We start from the raw sequence: 24632 nt of genomic DNA, 5'->3' as shown, positions 1-24632 counted from the left end.
TGCGAGACATCTAACCCTTTGTGTGCCGTGTGCCTCCGCGGCAGAGCCCGGGGAGCTGGGGGAGGAGGTGGTGATGCTATGCCATTGCTACGTGGAGCAGGGATAAGTGATGCTGCTGCCAGGTGAGCATCATAGAGAGTACAGGGCAGGCAGAGCCTGGAGGTCCTACACAGTGCTAGCACCTCACTTCTACAGTTGCAGACCCCAGGTCAGCACGGGTGTGGTACTTTCTGACAACCACGTCATCTCCTGAAGTTGCAGTGATGTGGTAGCAACCACGCCGTTGTCCTGCTTTGAGTTACAGTTGGCTGGAAGAGCTCACCGATGGCCACCGCCAAGGGTGCTTGTGTACCTTGCATGTCCCTGAGGACCTCTGCTATAGCCTGCTCCCAATGCTTCACCACGTGTGGCTCTACCAAGGCCCCTCTCCGGCCACTGTGACCCCTCACCACTGGCTGAAACCCTTCTGGCAGGGGCTTAGCACTCCCTGCTGCCTCGCTCTCAGCCAAAAGAGATCTCGCTCTAAATCACACGATGCGTTTGGCAAACATCTGCCGCAACAGCTATCAGAAAACTTGTCTTCATCCCAAGTTCCAGGGTTGGGACTCAGGTTCAATGAAACAAAAAGAGGCACTTTACCAATTTTATTGCTTTTCCACAAGCTATGGAGCCTATCCAAGAAAAGTCTGACCCCAGTGTGTTTGCTTCATGCCTCCAAACTCCAGGAGCTTCTCCATGGTAGAAGAGGAGCCCAGCACCTATCCAGAAAGGACAGGAGGCCCTCAATAGACAGCAGTGTGCTGGGCTTTCCTAATTTTTTGCTACCTTGTCTTTAAAGTCACCTTCAGGAGCCCTCAGCTGAGACCCAAGCGAAGGGGGAGATAAGCACCATGACGTGAGAGGTGTATCAGTTGCGCTGCTGGGGAGCTGAGACGTGATAACAGCTGTGGCGGGGTCCAGCCACGCATGTGCCATGGGAAGGGGCTGCCCGCTAAAAATAAAGGACTTTCCTCTGCTTGGGGACAGAGGCATTTGCACCAGCCAGGGTGAAAGGGGATGTTAGGGCAGTGGGTATCGCTGGCAAACTTGCACAAGGAATGTCCCACTGCCTGTAGCTTCCACACAGGCTGGGCTCTCACCAAAAGCCAGCTTAGGTGATTAATTAAAAGCTAATACTTCTCCATAGAGTCACGAGATCCTAAGGACCCTCCCCCTCTGAAGGAGGGATTAGGAGGAAGCAGGAAACCACCAAGGAAGGACCCTGGGAAGCTCAACACCCATGCGGATCCGCATGAGACAAGACTCCCACATCTCCTTGTTGCAGCAAAAGAGAGACAGAGGAGCCCAGGGAAGCTCTGAGCTGCCCCATGCTGCCAGCACTCACCCTCTCGCTGTGGGAATTACAGCAGCAAACCCCACACAGCATCTCCCACCTACCGCCCTGCCGTGAGCTCCTGTCACCCGTAAACCCTTTGATGTCCCCAAAGCTCAGTAGGATGAGTTCTGCCTCCTATCCCAGAGCAGCGCGTTTGGGCAGAGCTGCCCAAAGAGCACTGTCTTGCAAAGCAGCTTATCGTTGCTCTCTGCACACAGTGAACATCCCAGGGCAGGAGGGTACCAGCACAAGTAATTCAGCCCCTTCTAACACCCTGACCTCCCTGTCCTGACATGGAGACTCCTCGGGGCAAACTCTTCCAGGTCAACCTTCTCTTTCACAACTCCTTCAGTCAGTGCTGATGCAAACAAACTCCCAAAGTGGCCAGGCCCCTGTGTCCTGTCCTCCCTTTTGACTGCGGCGCGGCACCCCCCACTCTCACACCATGTCACCCTCCGTCTGCTCTGCTTTCTAACCTCTCCCTTGCAGAAGACTTGAGGAGATCCCCCAAAGTAAACTTTGCCTGAAGAACAAGATGTTAAACCCGCAGCACCCTCCTCGTGAGAGCTGGGCGAGCAGAGGCCCCCGTACGTGTGAGAATGTCAGGAATCCCAATGTTTGGACTGGTTTTCTCTGCCTTCCCCAAACCTCCAAACATGAACAACATCCAAACAGAGGTGCTTCCCGCACCACTATCTCCTCCCTGCCCCTGCTCCAATGGTGTGGGGCTGGCAGCTTATCCCTCCTGGTGACATCCTCGTGGCTCAAGAACTTGCTCCCCACCCCGTTTTCAGGGGTGCTGATTCATTTCCACTGCATCCCGCTTCTCCTCAGTGATGGGCACGCCGCCACGGGACTATGAAAGAGTTAACAGTGTCTGGCCCCCGTGAGTTGTCATATTTACAGGTCTGAGAGATTAAAACCAGAATTTACCTCGAGTGATAGGCTGATAAGTTTATGGTATTTCTATTTATAACCTCCCCCACCTATTCTCGCTCTGTTGCCTGTCTTCTAATCGCCCATAATCCTGCCTGGGTCACCTGGGGGTGGGAGGAAGGGAGAGAGCTGAAGATCTTCATCCTGGGGTCTGCTAACGAGATCCAGATGTGGGAACCTGGAGATGACAATGAGGGCAACTGTTTTCAAGGGCTGTGGAACATCAGCAAAGGGTGGGGGGACACTGGTGACCCTGGTGAGCCCATCCGCCACACATTCGCATTCTCTGACATCTCGGCCCAAAATGGATGTACAAGTGACGGCCTCCACCATGGGCTGCTCTAAAAGTCCAGCTCTTTCTCCAAAACATTTGCCTGAAGCACAGCAGTTGTCATCGCCTGTGGCGCTGCCCCACATCCACTTCAAACAGGACAAGGAGTGCTCCGGTGGCACTGCGGCAGCCAAACCTCCCACCCCGATGCCAGCACAGCTGGGCCAGGGGCAAGTGGCTGCGATCCCAGGGCTTGGAGGAGCACTGCAGCCCTGCCCCGGAACCGAGCGAGAGGGAGCAGCCCAGGGTTGTTGCTTTGAAGTCCTTGACTTACAGATGGCCCGGGTCCTTTACCCTGCTGTGTGCAAACCTTCACCTGAAACGTGGTGCAAAGGGCAGGCAGCTGGCTTGTGGCCAGGGAGCCGTCAGCCACAGCACAGCGGGGAGAGGACACAGCGCTGGCTTCACCCACAGCTTTTGGGACAGTCCTTCAGCTGGTCACTGCAAGCGGCAAAGCACATCCACCTGCCCAAGGACCTCTGCTTGGCGTTAGGGCAGGGTGTTTATGGGGAAACCGAGGCACAGAGCACTCTGGGGACAAAACCACTGCTGAATAGGGAGACAATAACAAAATATCCAGCAGGTACATGGTGGAACCAGGCCAGGAGACCCCAGGAGCTCTTGGTACCATGTGGCAAGGTGCAGTGTTCCCTCCCTCTCCCAGGGGCTCTCTGGCACACACTGGAGCGGGTGCCGAGCATTGGTGGGACACAAAGCTGAGCAGGACAAACACAGCCAGCCTCAGCAAATGGTGCTGGGTGAAAAGACCCACCAGCCGATACCTGGCATGGCATCACCCGCAAAGCTCAGTCATGCCGGGGCGGCCAGTGCCACAGCGAGGTGTAGAGCCCTGGCGCGGCCCTGAGCACGTCCCTGCGTGAGCCGTTGTGCAATCGGCAGCCCAGGCTGCCGCATCGGCACATTCCCGGGGCCTCGCATTGCTCAGCACCCCTTCTGCTTCCTCCCCTGTTTATCCTTCGGCCCTGGCGGATTGGCTGCCGGCCTGGCGGCAAGCACGAGGAATCCACGCCGTGGCTAACTAACCAAACACTGCCTAAGCCCGGGGAGCTGCGGGGCCAGTGCTCGGCTTCAGACCTACTTGCCCAGCAGCAGGAGCCCAGCTGGCTCTGCCACGCAGCACGGCAGCTCTGCTTCGCTCTGGTTGGGGACAGCATCCCTCCCGTGCCTGCCCTGCCTGAAGTGAGCCACAGCGAGGGGCCATGACAAAATCCTGTGTCTGCCCAGAGACCTGGGCTACTCATCTGCCAGCTGAGGAGAGCCCAGCCGTGGGGACACAGCTCCCTGGATAAGGGACAGTCGGTTGATATCCCCATCCCTCTGTGTACCCAACCCTGGGCTGCCCAAAGGGACAAGAGTGGTGGAAACATCCCCTCCGGCAGGAGGGACAGCAACCCTGCAGCCCCTGCCTCCCCCCAGATACCAGCCCAGCATTCCTTCTTAATTAATGCTCTTTATTACCTGACTGTAACAATAACCAGTCACTCCCAGCAGAAGTGGCTCCTGTAACCCGAGCGGGACGCCAAGCCAGACCACTCCCCCTGTCTCCCCCAAAGAGCTCTCGGGACCACCCCAGAGTGAAGCCCTGGCTGCCCAAGACACTGGAAGGGGCCCCCAGGCCCCCTCCCCAAATTGCAACATGGTTCCTCCATGGGGTGAGCCCCTCCTCACACCAACCACTCTATCACCTTCCTTCAACCCCCTCCAGGACACCCTCCTGGGCTCTGCCCAGGCTGCCAGCGGGGGAAACTTTTATGTGGTGTCAAGTGCTTGACTTCAGGGGCCTTTACTCAATCCGAGGCTGATGGAGCTACGCTGAGCTACACCAGCTGGTTACTTGCTCCTAAATACTATCACCGAGCAGTTTCAGTTGCCTTAGGACACCCTTCTCCTGCACACATGCAAACACAGCACGTGCCCCTGCCCATGGCAAAAAGCAGGACTGTCCCAGGCAATGCACAGGTCCAGCCATCACCCTGTGTCCCATCCTGGGGACATTCCCTTGTCAGCCCATCACCAAGGACAGCCCTGCCCTGCCAAAGCCATGGGGGAGCTCATGCATCCCCCATTCATACCAGAGCAGAAAGCCCAAGATCCAAAGTTACACCAGAAACACAGCCAAGGCTGAGCTCTGGGAGTCCGTGGGACAAGATGCAGGTAAAAACACCAAACTCAGGGCTAAGGAGATGGGGGTGCATGAAAATTTGGGCATTATCCAGAATGTGTGGGCTCGAGGGTGCCTAATTTGTGTGTCACTAACAAATGGAACAACTGAGAGGAGCTCTGAACACGCACATACACACACACTTGCACACCTTCCCCCACACCTTCTTCATAGAGAGAACAAGACTGTACCCAGCCTGACTGAAGCTGGCCCCTTCCTCCCGGGCAGCTCCCCTGGTGGGCTCCCAGACATCACCCGGCTCCCACATCCAACCCCACTGCAATACTCTCGCTGCTGCTGAAAGGAAAAACTATCCCATGCCAGCTCGGACGGGATGCAGAGAACGTAGCGCCTGAGAAGGAACGGAGGACTAGTGGGATTTAGCCAAGAATTCAGATTTACCATAGTGAGTAAAAAGCATCACAGGGTCTACATTGCCCAGGAAGACCCTGGAGCAACAACCCAGATAAAGTGAGCCAGTGCCAATGGCAAAACACTCCGAGTAATGAACCACACTGGCACAAGGTACAACCAAACCATCGCCAGCCCAGTGCCCAGAGTCAGCAGCACCATCTGCAGCAGCATATCCACATCCCCGGAAAAGCTCCTTCTGCTCTCACACAGGCCCGCAACTCCTTAGCTGCACGCATGGAAGAATTTATCTGGCAAAAGTGTCCTTGGGTAAACTGGAACATGTCTCTCACCGTTTAACGTGTTGGGGCTGAGGCTCACAGCAACCCTCACTGCCATACCCACTGCACAGCACTGCTGTTCCTGACCTACCAGCAGGAAGGGGATATGAGACACTAGAAACACCCTGTCTGGGTGTATATAGAGAGATAAAGTCCTCTCTCCATCTCCCAGGCCTTGGGGCAGACAAGTTGTGTGGTGAGAGACATCCCAAGACAGAAGTAGCGTGAGGAGCCAGAGGAAATCATCCCACTGCTCTTCAGCAGGGCACAGGCAGGTCCCTCGGGGAGCCCTATGGGAAGGGGCAGGCAGCTCCACACAGAATTGATGACCGAGCCCTGTTCTTCCTCCTAAACCTCCTCGGCCCTCCTCTTTCTACTCCGTCCTTTCTCCTGTCCTCTCCGTCAGCCATCTCTCAGCACCTTCTCCTCTCTCCCTCTTCCAGCCCCTCTCGAGTTTCCCCATCTCCCCTCATTGCTTCCCTCCCTGAGCTGTTCTCCCTCCGGACCCTCCTGAGTCCCTTCTCCTTCTAGCTCTCCACCCTTGTCCTGGCCTCGCCTCCGCCCTTGCCAGCTGTGAACCTTGGCATGGATAGAGCCATTGTCCTCTGGGCATCGGGGCCGAGGAGGAGGAGGGGAAGGTGTGAGAGGGGACACAGTAGAGCGTTTGTGTGTGTCCCCGCAGCCGTCAATGCCCTGCTTGTCCATTCATGCACTAAGATGGCAGGAACAGCAGCATCCACACAAGCGTCGCCATTTGGCGGGGTCCAAGGTGCCTGCCCAGGGGGGCACATTGCCCTGTTTGTTTGGAGTCCCGCAGAGGCAGAAGACAACGCCTTTATCTCCCTCTCTGGACTGAGGGTGTTGGAGGGCTGGCAGGGGGGACAACAGGACCAGAGAAGGCCACCTCATCTGGCATCTCCCAAGCTCGGGACTGACAGGGAGGTACCGCTGCAAGAGGCCAGCTCTGAGACTCTCGCACCTCCATTCCCCAGCCCAGGAGGAAAATGAGAATAGGAAAAGGCTTTTCAGCACAGCTTTGGGCTCCCTTCTGCGAGGCCCTTTCATGCTGGTGGGCTCACCTGACCGAGGCAGAGCAGCACCAGGCACCCAGCTCCTCCAGCTGTGCCCCGAGAGGGCTTATGGCACACTGGCCATGTGGCCACCCCACTTCACCAGGCTTTAATGGGCTGCAGTTAAAGGACTGGACAATAAAAAAAAGGAGACACAAGACAAAGCTTCTGCTCTGGTGTGCTCCTCTCTGCAGCCCATTAGCTTTACCTAGATTGCAAGTTTTGGGGGGTAGGGGTGACCTTTTTCTACAGGGTAACACCCCACTGCAGGAGTTCCCTATCACCATCGTGGCAGTGAAGGTCCAGCACAGCTCTTTCCACTACCTTCAGTGTGAATTATTACCAGAGCATATCAGTGATACAAGAAAAAAAAATACTTATTACCAGCTACATACTGGCATTAAGCAGACACTACAACCATAAACTGCTGCAGGGCCACCAACACAGGGCTCGTGGCTCCTGGAAAGGCTCTTAGGAAACTTGGAGATCCAGGAGCCACTCCAGAGTCCACCGCCAGCCCAGTTCTGAAGACACGCACACCACGCACATATGGGGAACTGGGCATTTGGAGCTGTGCTGCCTCTCCTGGAAACCCCCCAGCGGAAAACAATCCTTAGGCAGGAAGATTAATAATCAAACAGCAAGAGAATACAAGCCTACAGGCAGCCAAGCATCGCCTGGAACACCACGTCCAGATCGGGCGCCTCGTTCCTCCCTTGGAACTGGGAGGCAACAAGGTCTCTCCTGTCCAGCCTGGACAGCTTCCAGAGGAGAGCGAGTGTAAGAAAGCAGAGCGATTTATCTAGATGGGATTTTTGCCAGGGCGTGGGGAGGGCCATCACTACTTTTGTGCAACCAACACCGATCTTTCACAAACAGGAGTGTCAGGTCATCAGGCTTTTCCTTCTTCTCGCACAGCTGGGACGTGCAACCGCACAGCACTTGCTCTCAGCACTACATTGCAAAAGCATTTGCTCCAGAATTCTGTGAGAATCACAAATGGCACCAAAAGCTTCTTATGTCGTTGGGTTTCCTCTACCGTCGCTGCCATAAGTCCTCATCCACCTCCGCTGCACACGTGGCACAAGCTTCCCAAGGCCCAAGGTCACTTCCCAGGATTTAAGAGGAGAGCAACACAGCCAAGAGATGTGGACCAGTCAGACACACAGGTACAGGGCAGGACACAGCAGACACCATTTCTCTCGGATTTCATCCATCTTAAGACAATACCAACCCTTATCCCCAAACCATGCAGGACACAGAATTTTACTCAGTATGTCCCCCACCAGCCCCAGTTTCTCACTGTAGAGGACACATCCTTTGGGCAGAAGAAATTCTTAATTAGGCTTCCGCTGATTAATTCACCTCCTGGGGAAGGAGCCACATGAATCCATTTCCACCCTTTAGTCCCTCATATTAGTTCACATGATCTCCATACATTTAATTACCAGACTAAAGAGCTCTCTGCTCTGAAAGCTACTTGTCAACCAAGTGTTTGTGGACTAGCTCAGTCACCTTCATGCTTTGCCTTTTCGTTAGCTAAGCCAAGCTCCTCTAGCCACCTACAATAAATAACAAGCAATGATGCCATTAAAATAATTATTTTTTAAAACATCCCTAGAGATTACTGCCATGCTGGCTCTTTCCATGTAAGCTTCCAGACTGGAAAAAAGCTTTTTTTTTTTTTTTTTTTTTTTTTTTTTTTAAAAAAAAAAAAAAAGAAAAAAAAAGTGTTGTTTGCATTTTCTGACTAACTGTGAGCCGTCTCCAGCACTGGAACATAGTTCTTGCACCAGGGATTTAGCAAACAGTTACCAGACAATACAAATCAGATACCAAACGTGCTGCTTGGATCCCATCCACCCTGCAAGCTCGCTGTGTGTTCTGGGTCTCACTTCAAAGCAGCGTGTTGTCTGGAGAGGTCCAAACCAAGAGTGAAAGTTCTTGGCATGCTCGAGGGAGCTGTGTGGGGAGGGCAGCACATGGAGGAGAGGATGAGGAGGTCACCCCGGGCCCGGGGAGGTGGGAGGCACCGACTGGACACATTCCTGTAGGCAGAGCAGCTCCTCAGGCTCTTGCTGCGCAGAACGAGTGGTCTCCACGCATTAGCCAAGTGGAGGCAAACACTGGGACTGAAATAAAGGTGAGGTGTGACCCAAGGAAGATAAACCTTGTGGCAGCACTGCGCAAGCTGCAGGCGCAGAAGCACGAGGGATGGATGATGATGGGTAAGACCCTCTCATGAAGTACTGAGCGCAGAAGAGACACGTGAGGAAGGTTGGGGACCTGTGAACTCAAATGAGAGCCCTCTCCTGGTACCCAGCCTGGGCAGATCTCTGGGAGCCAACTCTCCTCTGCTCTCTCCGTCGCCCTCCAGCGCAGAGGACAAAAGGCAGTAACTGCTGCTGCTTCCCGGCGCCGCTCACCCAGCTCCTTCCTCCAGAGCAGAGATCACGCGCTGATGCTGTTTTAAAGCACCTGCTGGGGAAAGCAGCGTGGAGGTCCTGAGCGAAGAAGTCTGTCCTACTGCCAGCCAGAACTGTGACAAAGAGCTGAGTTATGAGGGAAGAGTGGGAAGGCAAGGAAATTACACAAATTGTATGAGTCATTAGATCAATAGATTAAAAGACCTCTTAGAGCCTTCTGTCCAGGCTGGCATAAGGTCATTCATTCCCAGCTCGCTCCTTGGGGCTCTGCCCTGTGTGTCTGGACTTTCAGCACTTCCATTTGGGAGACGATGCTGCAGCTCCACGCTCCTCCAAGTCTGGCTGCCCTCCTCAGAGCCCGACCTGAATGCTCCCTTTCTTATCTCCACTCACCGCCAGCGTCCCTTGTGCTAAATAGCACAAGGATTTCACAGCTGGGCCATTCACTATCTTCTAACCACAACTGCTTCCAGGCCAATTCCTCCAGTCCTGACTACCATCAGCCCAACATTATCTGTCTCCTGCGACTGTCCCGTGCACAACAATCCCCGTGCTATTGCATCCCACTGCTGCACCAGCATCTGTCGCAGCCAGGAGCTGGGAGGCTGTTTCTCTCCCTTTGAATAGCTATGTTTGGAATTACTTTCTCCCAGATGCGTTTTCTTTTGCTTTCCCCAAAAACGAAGGCCGCAGCTCCAGCTGGGCTGAACCACAGCCGTTCGACTGACTTCATCAGAAATGGAGCAGAAAGCCTGGCCTTGCTGCGAAACCCACTTTTCATCTTCCCTCTCAGTGCCTGTGGCACTGGCAGCACCTTTAGATGGCTAAATACGCTCTAGTGAGGTGTTGTCAATTCAGTATCAGCCACACAGCCCCTGCCCCACAGCCTTTACAGTCTTGAATTTCTCCTGCTCATTTCACTTCACACCAAACACCCTGATTGGAAACTTCCCCCGCATGGAACTGACAGGGAGAACGTGAGAGAGATCAAACATGGCGTCATGGACAGAGCTAAAATGCAGCTGTTTTAATATAGACATCAAAGAGTGAGGGGGTTACTAGCAGAGACCCCCAGGGACTGGTACCTGGGCCAAAGCCATTCAGCATTTTTTTTACTGCTGTTCTCCACTGGCAAAGTTTGAAGGCAGCACAGCAAAGCAAGGAAAACAAAAATATTCATTCTTACAGAGTGTCTTGAATCATCTGGTAAGTGACAGCAAGCTGCTGCATAATAACAAAGCAAAAAGTAAGACAATCGCCTGAAAGTAGCATGTACAGGCTGGGAAACTGTTGGGAAAAAAAATTGCTAAAGGAAAGGCTCCAGTTTTCAGGACTAACCACAGCCACGCAAGCCCTCAACACGATGTCGTGACTCTCAAGGTGACTGCGGAGCTCTCTGTGCACAAGGGGACCATCGAGCAGAAGATGGAGAAATGGTCCTGGCTTTTCTGTTTACCGCTTCTGGAATCAGTGGCTCACCTCTGCTTGGAAGAGGGCACGGAAAAACTAGACACACTTTGGGAAAAGGTCAAAATAATGCTGCTTGGGATGCACAAGAAGCTTCACAAAAGTTCTTGTCTGGTCTGTTTATCACCAGGAAGCTGAGCGGTGGTTGAATCCTCAGGTACATGAACTCATTTTGGAGGAAGGAGCCTGCTGGGAGGGAGTTTCAGCCCTGTGAGGAGGATACAGCAGCCAGAGTGCAAGATTTGACAGTGTCAGTCATGAAATAAGACGCTGCTCCTAGCAGGGAGCAACAGCTTTCCCAGAGAGGTAAAACATGCTGGTCAGGGACCATCTGCTCCTCTGTGCTTGCAACACACACCCACAGCAGGCCATGGCCCTCATGTCTGATCGCAATAAATATGAATATTAACATTACTGGTCACCACCTTTCAGAAACTATGACAAATTACTCTCAAAGAGATGCTCTAGGAGCAATTCTACCTCTCAGGTATCTTGGAAGCTTCTCCTAGTTGTAGAGCCCACAGTGCTCTGAATCTAACCAACACATAGGCAGCAGACAAGTGTCTCAGATAAAGAAGTTCAGGGAGACAAACCCAACTTTCTCAGCAGAGAAAATCACAATCGCAGCCCACTCGCTGCTCGACTGCCCTTCAGGTTCTCTGCAGCACTAAGTTATGGACTTTCAGTTATGGTTTCAGAGGCAATTCAGTGATTTAGGATTTTCAGCAATTCAGAAACACTTCTGACAATATTTTCCTACTTCTTTATTCCCACTGTAGCTCACCGATCCTCCCAAGAGAGTTCTATTAGCAAAATTCATTCACGGCACATGTTACTATAGCTCCATAAATTATGAGTTGTCCACGGAAGGGGAGCAGGGAGAGCGCTGACTTTGTCCTGCTCCCACCAGACACCTCCTCTAGCCCAGCACGCTGGGTTCAAGCCCTTGCCCCAAGCCTTTCAGCCAGTCCCCAGCTGTGAATGGAACTTCCCTGAAAGCTAACACACAAGTGACAAACCATTCCTTAACCTCAGAAGGAGTGCTAACATTTATTCCGGAGATAATCTCCCTCCAAAGGCTGCAGGACAATTCCTCACTATGAACAACACTGGGAGCTTATGAGTGAAAGGTGATCTCAAAGGCTGGAATGTCTGTGGTGGTGACTGTGGCCAACTCGGGAGGGAAAAGCTGAGCCAAGAAGATAAACTACAGAGTTGTGGTCACCCAAAACACCCCAAGAGAGCACAGCTCGCCATGCTGAAATTTTCTCATCTTTGTTTCCCCACGTTCCTTTCTTTTGTAACAGACTCTGGTATGTCTTTGGTTCCAGACACTGCCAAACCCTCACTCCACATCTTTCGGAGGTTCACTGGGGGTCTGTCATGATAGAAAAGCCACCCCCTCTTCTCCAGATTCCTGGGTCTCTCCTAGAAGTCTGTTCACACATGAGGCAGGAGGAGCAACGCCACGTCACTGGCAAAGTATGTTGGTGCTCATGCCTTGGGTCTAGAGGGGATTTTCTGCTTCCTGCACCTCCCTTTAGGTGCTCTGTGAACTTTCTGGAGCTCTTCCACCCAGTTGTTTCTGTGAACGGGAAACAGGCTGCAACTGTCCTGCAGAGATGAGCATCCTGCCACCTCCCCAAGCTGGCAGGGTTGTCCTGCGTCCATTCTGCTGTCTCCCCGTGCCAGTGGGGTTGCCCTGCAGAAGCTGACCATCCTGTGATCTCCCCGTGACCGGTGGGGTTGTCCCCAGGGCTGGAGCTGCCCTGGCCGGAGAAGGGCACCGGGAAGGCCCCACCGGGCCGCCACTGCTGTCCAAGGTACCGCCGTGCCATCGCCTCTTCCCCGACACCACGCTGGCACGCACTGCCCCAGCCCCGCAGCGGAAGGGAAAAAGCAGAGAGACCCTGTCCCAGAAGGACAGTCCACATACTTCTTGACCAAACACAGCAGCCTTCGTCAGTCATTTTCACAGTGTCCAGAGCCCTGATTCTCAGGACCTCTCTGGCCAGGTGAGGCAAAACAAATTCCCAAGGTTACCAGCCTCTTTTCTGTCTAGTTGCTTGTGCAAGGGGCTACATGAATACAAGAAAGGAAGAGATGGATCTTGCCCCAAAATTGTACAAGTCTGTTACACAAAGGGCTGACACAGGCAAAACAACAGGGAACTGCCTGGATTCATGCTGTAAAACGTTGGTGCAGCCCAGAAAAGAAAACCACATCGGCAGATGTGCCCAGTGTCCTGTCTGGAAGAGACCCCTGCTTATCCCTTCAGACCTGAAGATGTGTGGAAGGAGCTGGCAGACTTCACCTCTGCCTCTGACAGGTCAGATGCAAAACCTGTACTGAGACCAACCAGCAAGTCACACCCTGTGCTCATTGTCCTGTGCGGTGTGCTCTTGTTGGAAACTTCTGTTGTTTAAAAAATGTTTACTGCAGAAGCAAATTAATTACTGAATTTCTGACAATCTTTTTGACTTCTCCAGTCCCTCAGAGAAGTCCTCAGCCCATACAGTCTCTCAGGGCTGAGCCAAGGGCAGAGACCAACCACTTTCTCATAGTTCAACAGGACAAATTCCTTCCTGTAAAAGCCCCAAACCAGAGCTATGGGGTTTTTGGTTGGTTGGGTTGGCTTTTTTTCTTGCAGATGAAACACAAACCCACAACCGCACCATGATGAGAAGCCCTGCAGTTCTCCTGGCAAAGTTAGGGTGTTAACCTCAACCTCACAGATAAATTCTGCGGCAGTAAAAAACCACCAAACCTGTTATTCCTCCACAGTTTCAGGTGGAGGTTGTGTTGCTCAAAGCTGTTACATAGGTCAGGCTAGAAGATCTGAGAGTTCCTTCTAACCTGAAAGCCAGTTTAGCATCTTTATTTTAAGGAACGATACTGTCAAAGTAGAGAAAAGCAGAAGGTGATTTTATTGAAAGACATACTGCTACTGCCTAGGCTTTATGAAGTTAGCAAGCAAGGAAAGAGGAGCAGAGCAGGATAAAAACAGAGAGGAGAGGTCACTTTATCCCAGTTGGGCTTTAGCTGCCTCTGTCAGCGGGGATGCCCGTCTCTGCACTCCTCCATGCTCCACCTGAACCATAACAACTTGAGGGCAAGTCTCCCACTACCAGTCCAAAGAGGTTGGGACCTCACCCCTGCTGCCACACAACAAGCAACGAGGACAAACACTTAACAACATGAGACTTCCTGCCCGCTCATCGCTGCAAAGCCTCTGGATTTATTGAGTGCTATAAAGTTTGTGAAACAGCAAAAAGATTGAACACAGCTCTGCTGCATTGAGAAAAGCCTTAAACCAACAACCACCACCATGATCTGTTTAAACAACAGGTTGATCAAAAAAGAAATAACTTCTACAAAACTTGGGGTTTAGTTCTGAAAAAACAAACAGCCACACTGAGAACAATGTCACTGGAATAATATCCCCAGGGAAGTGGTGGGTTCCCCAGCATTGGACAGTTTCAAGATTCAGCTGGACAGGGGAATAGACCAGCTTGGCTAGACCAGGCTCGTGCCAAGAAAGGTTGGACCAGATGATCCTTGATGTCCCTTCCAACCTGGGATTCTGGGATTTTATGAAAAACAGAAACCTCCACAAGTCTCCTTCAGGCAGTGACTATCCCAAGGGAGCAACCTGCACCCCTAAAACTCACGGCCCCTTTTCACTTGCTAAATCTGACTGTTCACTGGCTGAACAACCCCAGCTTAAAACACAGAACAAGGACACATCAGACTAACTTTCTCCATCTGTCCTACTGTACAGTTCTCAAAGCTCTCTCTCAGTGTGGTTTGGTTTCCAAAGCTGCAGAGAAGAAGGTTTAAACAAAAAAGCTGAGTAAACCCCACTACTCCTCTCCTTCGGAAAGCCAACTGAAAGCATTCCAGCTGATGTGTTACATCCTCCTGACAAGGCCTTGCTCTGCCCCAGTGGTGGGAAATATTTGTGATGTCTGGTATCAACTTTACTGCACAGCACAGCTCGCTGGCACTTGGCACCGCTCTCATCTCTTTCAAAGCCAAGCTTGGTCTTGATCACCTACGAATTTGTGCCTTGACTAAACTAAGCTGTGCTGAAAATTCATGGCAAAAATTATGTAAAAAATCTCTACCAGTGATCATCCATGATCCACTGCAGCCACTGATACCTCCTGGGTGTACCAGCACCACAGTACCTGTGTCTAAAAGCAGAGTAGGAAAGTTCCCTACCCTGGTGTTCCCCAAGACCATCCATTTGGACTTGGGTTGACTTTTGACCAGTTCCTCTTCCCAAGACCCTGCACACCAGCACCCCCTCCAGCACCCAAATGTCTCATTCCAGGCTGTGAAGCCTGTCCTCAGTGTGAAGGTCCCCACATTGCTGTTTCTTGTGTCCCTTCAGCCCCTCAACACCAATGAGATGAGTTTTGAAACACCATTTATCACCCCTCTCTCTTCACTACACATTCCACTATGCTGCATGTGAAAACTCATCACCATCCACCTTCCATTTCAACACCCCTTTCCAAAGACAGAATTAAAATAGACAGGAGGGAGGGAAGAAGGACAGAAGTCCTCCTACCTCGCCCCCACCCAGAACTTCTCACTGACCTCAAATTTTGATTTGGATGGGACCTAATCAGAGAAAAGACCATTTCTGTTCTTATATTGAGCAGAGCATTGACTATATACATTATCAACAAGCAGCCAACTGTGAAATGGCTTGATGGCCCTCATAATGCAGTTTTTAAGCTTTTGCTTTACTTAAGCAGGTGCTTCGTTTCCAATAAAGTCTAAGCGCACTTTTTAGTGCTTTATTGAATCAATGTCCATAACCATTGCTTGTCATAACAGAAGAGATAAGCCAAGATCAAGCATGCTGGTAAATTGTTTGGTTTCCTGTTTATCTGAATTTCTAGCAGTCAGCTGCAATCAGCACGTGGGATTAAAAGTCATAAATGATGGTTGTTGATTAATAAGTATTGTCAGACACAAACTAAGCAAGTCTTCATATTCTAAATTAAGTTGAATATACTCTTTATATTACGTCCACTTCTCAAGGCCGCAAGCAAGAGTGGCTCTGCATGCTCTATGGTCCTTGCTATCAAAGCAGACAGAAAACTTGCAGGAATTAGGCCTCCAACTCTTTTGGAAGTCCCACCTGTGTCTTCAACAAATCCTGTCCCATGCCCACCCCCATGCCCTCTGCATTGCCTCCTCCAATTACCATCATCTTCTCCTTGGGTAAGAAAACCAGATCAATCTGGCACTCAGGAGTCTCCTAAAATAATACACTGCTGCAACGCTGGAGTGATGACAGAAGACTCTACAGAAAAAAAAATCCAAACAAAAAAACCCCAGTTCCAGCAAAAACTGCTTTAATTACTGTTTTTAACAAAAGCAGAGATCTCACCAAAGCTAGACCATGGCTGTTGGCATCACACATGGCTCCTGGTCCCACCCCACACTGCTCCAGCCAGCCTATTCAGTCTCTGTTCACAGTACACCCTGGTCTGCAACCACAGCCCCATTTACTATTTTCTTTTCTCTTCCTACTGATGCAGTTTGCAATCACTTAGGGCATAATTCAGTACATCTCCTTCAGCACACTGCAAACGAATGATGAGAGCAACTGAAAAGACGACTGGATAGAGCACAGTGGATGAGGAAGGGGAAAAGTGGAGGGGAAAATAAAATAGAATACGCCAGAGAAGCTAAGAAAACTTTAACCATTGCAGAGACTGATGCCAGCTTTCCTCTGACCAAACTGGTCTGTCCCAGCAGCTGGGATGTGAAGGAGAATCGCTGATGCCGAGCTGCTCTAGAGGAGGTGACTCCTGGCCCCAGCCATGCCGCGGGATTACAGTCACAGCCACGTGGCACACCCAGGACTGCTCTCCCCGGTTCACCCCAGCCTCTGCCCTCAAATCCTGGATCCGGGCACACCAAGCGCTATTTAAAACTCCATTCATGGCCTTTCCATCCAGCCCTCATCCCCATCACCCCAAAAGGCAACAAAATCCGCAAGCGTTCACCCTCATTCAAAGAGAAATCTGGCAGCTCCGTTTTGCAGCCAGGGTTGGCCCAGCCCCACGGATTCTCCCGTTCACCATTTTGAGTAACTGCATCAAAACAAAGTTCAGTGAGATAAGTGGTGGACCCTGAGTATCACATTACATTTTCCCTAGGGAAGGAAGCTTTTCATTCAAATGTGCTTTGAATGTGCTCCAGAGTGGGCTGGAAGGTGGCAGTGAGCACAGGGTCCTGGGCTGACCAGATCATCCACCTCCAAATCAGACAGAAGACGTCTTCTGTCCCTGCTCGGGGGGGCAAACGGTGCCAACAGGAGAAGGAAGGTCTGGAGGATAAACAAGGATACGCCAAAACGCGCCAGGCAGCAGGAATAAGAGGGTATATCTGTGAAACCATAAGTGGGACCCACCAGATAGCCAAGGGGGGCATCCAATGCAATCCACCCCTTACTTCCAAGAGTCCCCTTTTCCCTGCGGCGCAGCAATGTCCTCCCGTGGACTCTGCACCTCCCCTGCTGATCTGACACAGCCTCATCCCTCTCTGTCCATCCCTAGTTCTGAAATGTGCCTGGAAAGTACCACAGAGGCGCCAGTGGGGGTTTCTCTCTCCTGAAGGATGCTGGCACGTGGTGGGGGCATCCGGCAAGCACCAGCTCGGGTCCAGAAGCCACAGGCCTGTTCCTGTTTGTGTCTCCAGTCACAGCTGCTCCCCTGTCCTCTGGCAACGCACAGGCTAGTTAATCATTCCTCAGACACATTTAGCTTACTGGGGTTCTTATCAGGGAGTGCAAAGTCCAAGTCCAATCAGCAACACTACTGGAAAGAGGCAAGGGGGTTACCCAGCAAGCTCCACAAAGCTCAGATGCCATCCCCAAGCAGGGAAATCCCCAGGCAGGGACACGCCGGAGGGATGCCAGGCCATGGTCCGGGACCCTGGCAGGGCAGCACACAGGAAGGGCAGACACCTGCAGCAGGTCAGGGGTTTGGTGGCCACAGCCTGGCCCCTTCCTAGCACAGCTCCCAGCTCCACATCACTCCGGTCTTGTCCCAGCAGGAGAAAGCCATGAGGCCCCTAACCAGGAGAGGACAAGAACAGCAGGGCTCCATCCCTATTCCTTCTTTGAAAGACCTTTTCTGGTTTTCTTTCTCACTAAGGGACCATGGGCAGAAAACGGGGTGAAAGCAGAAAGCAAAAATACCACCACCGAGCTCCGACAGGAGGCAGAAAGCCTGTGGGGAGAACAACTTCCCTATGCACCACTTGAGTGGGGTTGTGCTTCTCCAAGCTGTGCCCAGCTCTCTCCAGACTAATCATGCCCAGGAGCCATTTTATTCCACGTTTATTGCGGCCAGTGACACGGCAGCTGGGATGACTGGACTGGGCCCAGGAGGCCAGCCCTGGCGAATGTGTTGCTCTAGGAGAAAAGGACAAGGGAGCGGAGGGAAACCCTGCCTACCCAGCACCCCAGTAAGGCTCCTGCCTGCCCAGCATCTCTTTCCCACATCCTTGCAGGCCACAGCCCTTGCGCAACTCCGGCACAGGCACAGGGAGCAGTGTGGAGCAGCCGGATCTCCGAGACACCAATGAATCCATTTCCATCAGCCCAGTCACACCTCCAGCACAACACACTATCCTGCCCCGACAGCCACCTCTCCCTACTCCCCCTCCCAAACGCCCTCCAGGTCCGCATCCAGGCGTCGCTCCCAGGACACCAACCTGCCGAAGATACATTAACCAGAACACAGGCAAAGTACCTCTCTCCGTCGCCGACGGAGCCTCTGTGGGCGTGTGCTCACATCGCTCTTTCTGAATCACAACCCACCCCTTATCTTACGGGATCCACCCTCCTGCCAACAGCTCTCTGGCCTTACTCCATCTGGATGTCTCCTGTCCTTCTCCCACCAGGAAATAGGAGTTTTGGGAAAACTGAGAGGAGAAGGCAGACCTGAGAGGAGTATGAGCACAGTCACAAGACTGGAAGCAGCAGACTGTCCTGCACTAGCCTTGCCCTGAGGAGCAGATGAGGACAAGTGCTTTGGCTGAAGACTTTGGGACCCTCCTGCTGCTGGTCCTGCTGGGATGGAGGTGGCAGCTTCCCACTGTGCCCAGGAATGTCTCCCGGGCCTCAGCCAAGTGTTGCAGGCTGCTGGTGATGAGCTCAAGGGAACATTTTTTTCTCTTCCCTCCTCTGCTTAGGCCCTAGGATGGAGCTGGGCTCACCTGCATCCTCATGTTACCTGCTCTTGTTGAGATCACGCGCTGATCAGAGGCAGGGACCAGGTTGGGCAGGCACGGGAAGCTTGAAATAAGAGAGCAGAGAGAGGAGGACCAGAAAACAATCACTGTAGAAAGGGAGATGGAGAGGCAGAGGGGAAAGCAAGCTGAGCCGTGGAAGGGTCGGGGGAGCTGTGCTGTTACCTGCTCGGATCCAGCGCATCCTGAGCATGGCGAGAGCAGATGTCAAGCTCCCGCTGCGTCCCTGCTCTGTCCCTCTGTCATTATGCTGCCTAGCTCAGCTTCTCCAGGTCCCAGGGCTGCTGCCTGCTGGTTTTTCTATTCCCTGAGGGAAGAGTGGGAGGGCCAGGGAGGAGGCTGGGAGGCTGCTGCTACACGCTGGGATTTGGATCTGCGAGGGGATTACCAGGAGGGATGGTCATGTGTTTGTGCTGTACCAGGTTCCCCAGGACCATTCTGTCACGGGCTCTCTCCGTCCAGCAAAGCACTCAACACAAAGCCTCTTACCTTCCCCGCTGCACCAGCCAGGCCCCGGAGAGACTGTCACACCGCAAAGCCACCACTTCCCCAGCCCTGCTCCTCCAAGAGTCGGGTCTAGGCACGAAACACCCACAGCGACGTGCGGCAAAGATCACATTGTGCTTTTCGCACGGAGCTTGCGATTCTCCATGGCCTTTCCCCAGTGCTTTCCCGCTGCTCTTACTCTTGCCATGTCAACCAGCTCCACGAAAGCGGCGCAGGGAAGCACAGCACAGCACCAGAGCTCAGGGATGCATGTGGGGGATGAGGGTTGGGCAGCCACCAGGCAGGCAGAGGGTGAACACTGAGCACAAAGGCCAGGTCCCCAAAAAAGACAATTCAAACCAATTCAAAGAAACAAGATGCTCTGATCTGCTGTAGTTGCATTGCTACACCAAGCTCAGGTACCTAAAAACATACATGGGGCCAGTTGTCCTGGCTTTGCGTGGCTCCTGCCCACCAGCCAGCACCACAACAGACACCACAGCCTCTGCTCTAGAGGCCCCAGGTCTACCATCCTCCTGCCTTTCCTGCCCCCAGTTCTTTCAGCCTCAGGAAACCACCACGCTCCCGCCCTGCACCCCTAAGCATCCACGAAGACCCCAAAGCCGCCCCTTGTTTCTCTGTGACTCTTTTTCACAATCCCACAACCTCCTGCCTGGCAGAAACTGAAACTGCCCCAGCAATCTATAACTCACAGGGGGGTCACCAGCACTATCGGTGCACGGATGCTTCCCCCCACCACAAGGTACTGGTTGGCTCTGAAGAAAAAACATTATTTCCCTTCCCTTAATCTCATGGCTTCACTGGTTTACATCCTTGAAAGTTTTATCCATGAAGTTCTTCTCTGCTCGGTCCCATCCACCACCAAATCCTCCTGCAGGCACAGAGCACACAGAGACCCGACCCTTACCACACAGCACGGTGGACAAGGTGCAAACCTGCGAGTCCTGGGTTCAACTCTCAGCCTCATCCTTTCCTATCTCTTCATCCAGAGAGTAAGGGACTTCTCTTGCAGGGCTGCAAGGCAGCATTTCCTACTCCCATGCAGAAAGTGCTCCGCAATACACAATAAAAATCACCAGGAAAGCAGCCGATACCATTAACACGCATGTACACGTGCTCCTACAGGCAAAACCACTTGCTAATACAAACACACTTGCTGATAAAACGTCTGGTGCTCGCTTGCTCGCTCCCCGCTTGGAGGCTCCTGCGACCCCTCCAGCAGCACCCGCAGCCCCGCGCACGCAGGCACAGACATGTGGCCGCTTGACAGACACACGCTCCAGCCACTCGTGCTTGGTGCAAAATTCTAAAGAACTGCTTCATTCCACAGGACTGAAATCTTTTCCCTCACTGAAATCTGGCCCTTTCTGTTTAACCAGCTGCCACCTTTCCCAACTACAGTTCAACCCCGAAACCTCCGAACTTTTTCCTTTCGCTGTTCTTTCTCCATTTCTTGCTCTAACCCCATTCAGCCATCTGCCAAACCGCCCACTCCCCTGCCCCCCAAGCCCTACTCTGCACATCTTTCCTGATATACATTCTTTAACAACCTCTTATCTCATAAATTAGCCGAGAGAGAGCGGGATCCCGAATAGCTGAGCTCTGTCGTAACTGTTTCCCTTACGCGAGTGGTAGGCAGGGAGGAAGGTAAGGTTTCTAGCAGGATGCCAGCCAAGGGTCAGACACTCTCAACTCCCTACTTTTCCTTTGATACAAAATACAAATGCTCTGGGTAAACACTCCCAATACTATGGAAAGACCAAACTGAGCTCCTTCACCTCCGCTGCCAGAACACCCAGCATCCCACGCTCTCTGCCTCCAAGTGTTCTGCCCAAGCTCTCTGCAGCAGGATGGTCCTGGGCACCACAAAACACATTTACCAGCTGTACTGACACAAGCCAGGACAGCCACGATCTGCCTCATGCAGGGCAGGCCCACCTTGAGGGCTCAGAGGCCACACTGCCAGCCAGACTCACTCACAGCATCTTCACCCTGAGAGGGCTTGAGGTTACGCCCAGACCATCTCTTCTCTCAGAGACTGCGTCCGCTTTTTCCTAACCCTTTTCCCAAACTTCAGAACAAAGCTCTAAACTTTTCACACCATTCTTCTGCTTCTCTATCCTCGCGTGTCTTAGCTCTCAAAGAGCAGATGACTACATTCCAGGGAAATGATAGCCTGCCCAAGCAAATACCGAGAGCACCCTTCACAAAAATAAGGGTCCATCTCTTGCAACTGAGCAAACCAGAGGTGGGCAGTTGAACCTGAAATCTTGTGAGCCCTTGATCCCCAAAACAAGCTTTACTCTGCAGTGGGACCTGCCACACTGTTGCTGGAGCCAGCCAAATACCAGGCTTTGGAATCAGCACAGACACCAACTCTCTTCCACACCTCAGCCAGCACAGCCCCCACTCCCCAAAAGTCTGCAAGAAGAGACCAGTTAATCCTCGTCTGACACTTTGAAATACTGAGTGCTATACGAGCACTAAAGGATTACTCTTAAATATGGTGGGATTGCTTACAGCAGGCTCAGGTCCTGGGCAAATCAGAGGCAAGCAAAGAAAAGGGAATTCCCAAATTATTCCAGGGTTTCAGTGTACAGGAAGAAATCCCTTTAGCGTAAAATCTCCACTTGATGAGGTGATGATCTGTGAGAATAAAAAAATATTTCACTGTATAAGAAAAATATGGTTTGAATATGTGTTCTTCCAGGAAGCAGCAGACGCATTTTAAAGAAGTGAAGAGGTAGCAAAGAATTGGCTCTACTAATGAATTTATTCCTGTAAATTAATAAACTTTAACAGATCTGTTGTTGACTGCTATATAATACATGTCCAGAAACCATTAATTCTTCAGGACAGTGAGATTCCAGAGCAAATCCAATTCCGTGCTATAAAGTTAGCAATTGAAGCTGACCTTCCCTTCCAAATAACAGAGGATCAGTTTGGCTGCATATTCCTTCAGAGCACCACGATTAACGCATGCACAAAAGGAACGAACCTTGTTTCTTCACTCGCTGCACAAACTGAACTGAGCAGCAATCCTTCGCGGTAAAACTTTCTCCTCTTCCCCCCTCACCCTCAAATGCTGTGTTGTAACAGATGCTCTTTAAGAACAAAAGGGATCTAGCTGCCTAAACAAAATAAACAGCCATGTTGGGCTCCATGAAAAAATGGAAGCTTGGGAAGTTCTAAAAAGGAAGTTACACAAGTAAGTAAATAGCAGAGGCTAAGAAATATCCTTCAGCCCCTGTTTCCCTGACTCTCAGTTTTTACAGCGATGAGATGGTCTTAATTCAAAAGAGGGAGACACACACACACACAAAAAAAAAAAACAAACAAAAACCAAAAACAAAAAGAGAGAGAAGGCAAGAGAGAAAAGGCATCCCAGAATGGTTGAGGTTAGCAGGCACCTCTTGAGGTCATCTTGTCCGACCCCTTGCTCGAGCAGATTCAGCTACAGCACCAGAAAAAAAAAAAAAAAAGAACAAAAAAAAAAAGAACAAGACAGAAAAAAGAAGAAACCTTCCACTCTATAAAAAGATGCTCTGGGGGAGACAGTGAGTGAGAAATTCTACTTCTGCAAATGAAGAGACAGACAGTTGAAGTCTAACACCTGCGAATAACATCAGGGTGCTGAGCAAGGGCTGAGGAGGTGCTGGGTGCCCAGAGGACAGGAGGTGGGTGGGCAGGATTTAGGAGATTGATCTGAGCGACACCTTAAAAACAAAACAAGCAGCCCTGAAGGCCGAGAAGAACATGGGCTGGGAGCACACGATAAGAGCTCGCGTGGCGAGGCTTCCCGTCCTTGCTAATCTGTCGCTCCCAGGAATCCAGAATCACAGCTGGAACAAACAGGGGATGCTTTTTCCTTTGAAGAAGCAGCGATGTGTTACTGAGGCATCATACGGATGCCAGAAGGGAGGAAAGTGAGAAATAAGCAGCTTGAGCCTCTGTTCGCTCTCGAAAGCATCTTCTGTTTCTGGTCCAATTTTGGTTTCCTCCTCAGGTTAAGTCCTTCCACCAGCCAAAGAACCAGAAGGGACACAGTCCCCCCTCCCCAGCCGCCCTGGGCACACTGCCCGATCCCACCACAGGTGAGAGACACGGACTCCGGAGGGGAAACACGCTCTGGAGCTGACCCACGCACGCAGCCGTGCTCTCCACAGACCAGGGTCCACCCCAGCTCTACAACCAGCAACAGGATTTGTCGACGCCACAGAGCCCGGCGAGGATGGGCACGCTGTTGCCCCTCCACCAGCACGCCAGGGGCTTGCGGCAAGGTGTGCAGCCCGCACAACTGAAACTTCCTCCTGGCAGACGGCCCCGCCGAAACAAGGCGCACGCGGTGCGGGGCGCAGCACCCGAAAGGGAGAAACAAAGCCAACGAGCGAGGAAGAGAAGCAACAATACAGTCAACAAGGAAGAGTGATGAGTGCCAACAAAGGCAGAGTGGGGAGAAGAAACACTGAGCTGAGGGAGGGACAACAAAAGGCATCGGGGTCCCGACACCTCCCCAGCTGCACAGTTCAGCCCTACCAACTCCTCATCAGCCACAAGCCACCGCATTTCACCCCTGCTTGATAGGGGGGCCAAATCCTCTTTACAGCCACTTTTCCACTCTTAGTTTCAGTAAAAGCTGCCTTTGGTTTGCACTGATGGGAAGGAGACTCTGATCCCCAGACACGCGATGCCCGACGGGGCCGTGGGCCCAGGCTGGACAACACCGGCCTCTGGACACCGATTCTGAGATGGCGCGGGGTCCGCCGCTGCGGGATTAACTATCTCCTACACCAAAAAGGAGCGACAGCCCCCGTGAAGCACTCAGCGGCGAGCCCGCTGCCAACACACTGCACCCAGCGGCCGCAGGATGGGTGAAGAGGCTGCGGGCCCCCTGGCAAGCAGAGGGGGTGGCCAGGAGCTTGGCCCCACAGTGACGTCCACGATCCATATGCCAAAGCTACCGCCACCGGGAGCCTGCGCCCTCCCCGAGGAGCGGCGAGGGCCACCCCAAGGTCCTCCAGCCACTCCTGCCCGACACGACGTGCTCCCCAGCCCTCGGCGTGCCACCACCTCCCACCTCGGTGCGACCAGAGGATGCAGCCCTGCGCCTGGATTCTGCCCGGGAAAGGGGCTCTGACGCTGGACGGGGCGGTTGCGGGTGCTTTGGGCTGGGGTCCGGGGCCACACCGAGCCCGGCCGGGGCGAGCTGGGACTCGACGAGTCGTCTCTTACCTTCGAAAAAGCGCTGCAGAGCCTCCGTCTCGTCCACCACCTCCATAGCTGGGCCATGCACCGGGCGGCCGGGCTAGTCTCGGTGCCCGCAGAGGGGCATCCCTCCGCCCCGCCGCCCTCAGCGTCCCACCCCG

At 52.6% G+C, this 24632-nt stretch overlaps 1 protein-coding gene across 6 annotated transcripts in view; it reads right to left on the bottom strand.

Annotated features, from left to right (window-relative positions):
* The window catches only part of MYRF (myelin regulatory factor), a 62397-nt gene extending 37783 nt beyond the window's left edge, over nt 1–24614 (bottom strand). For 4 of the 6 annotated variants that reach the window (XM_026850229.1, XM_026850232.1, XM_026850231.1 and 1 more), the window contains exon 1: nt 24499–24614. In XM_026850229.1, the coding sequence (XP_026706030.1) occupies nt 24499–24544 (46 nt within the window). In that variant the 5' untranslated portion in view covers nt 24545–24614. Of the gene's footprint in view, nt 1–18924; nt 19017–24498 lie in introns of those variants that run through there. The other 2 variants (XM_026850230.1, XM_026850234.1) reach the window with 1 other exon arrangement.
* Between the last annotated feature and the right edge of the window lie 18 nt (nt 24615–24632).

The sequence above is a fragment of the Athene cunicularia genome (assembly GCF_003259725.1).
Source record: "Athene cunicularia isolate RWA chromosome 5 unlocalized genomic scaffold, athCun1 chr5_part2, whole genome shotgun sequence".
Taxonomy (NCBI): Eukaryota; Metazoa; Chordata; class Aves; order Strigiformes; family Strigidae; genus Athene; species Athene cunicularia.
Note: the sequence above shows the minus strand (reverse complement) of the source record. Positions and strands in the feature narration are given on the sequence as shown.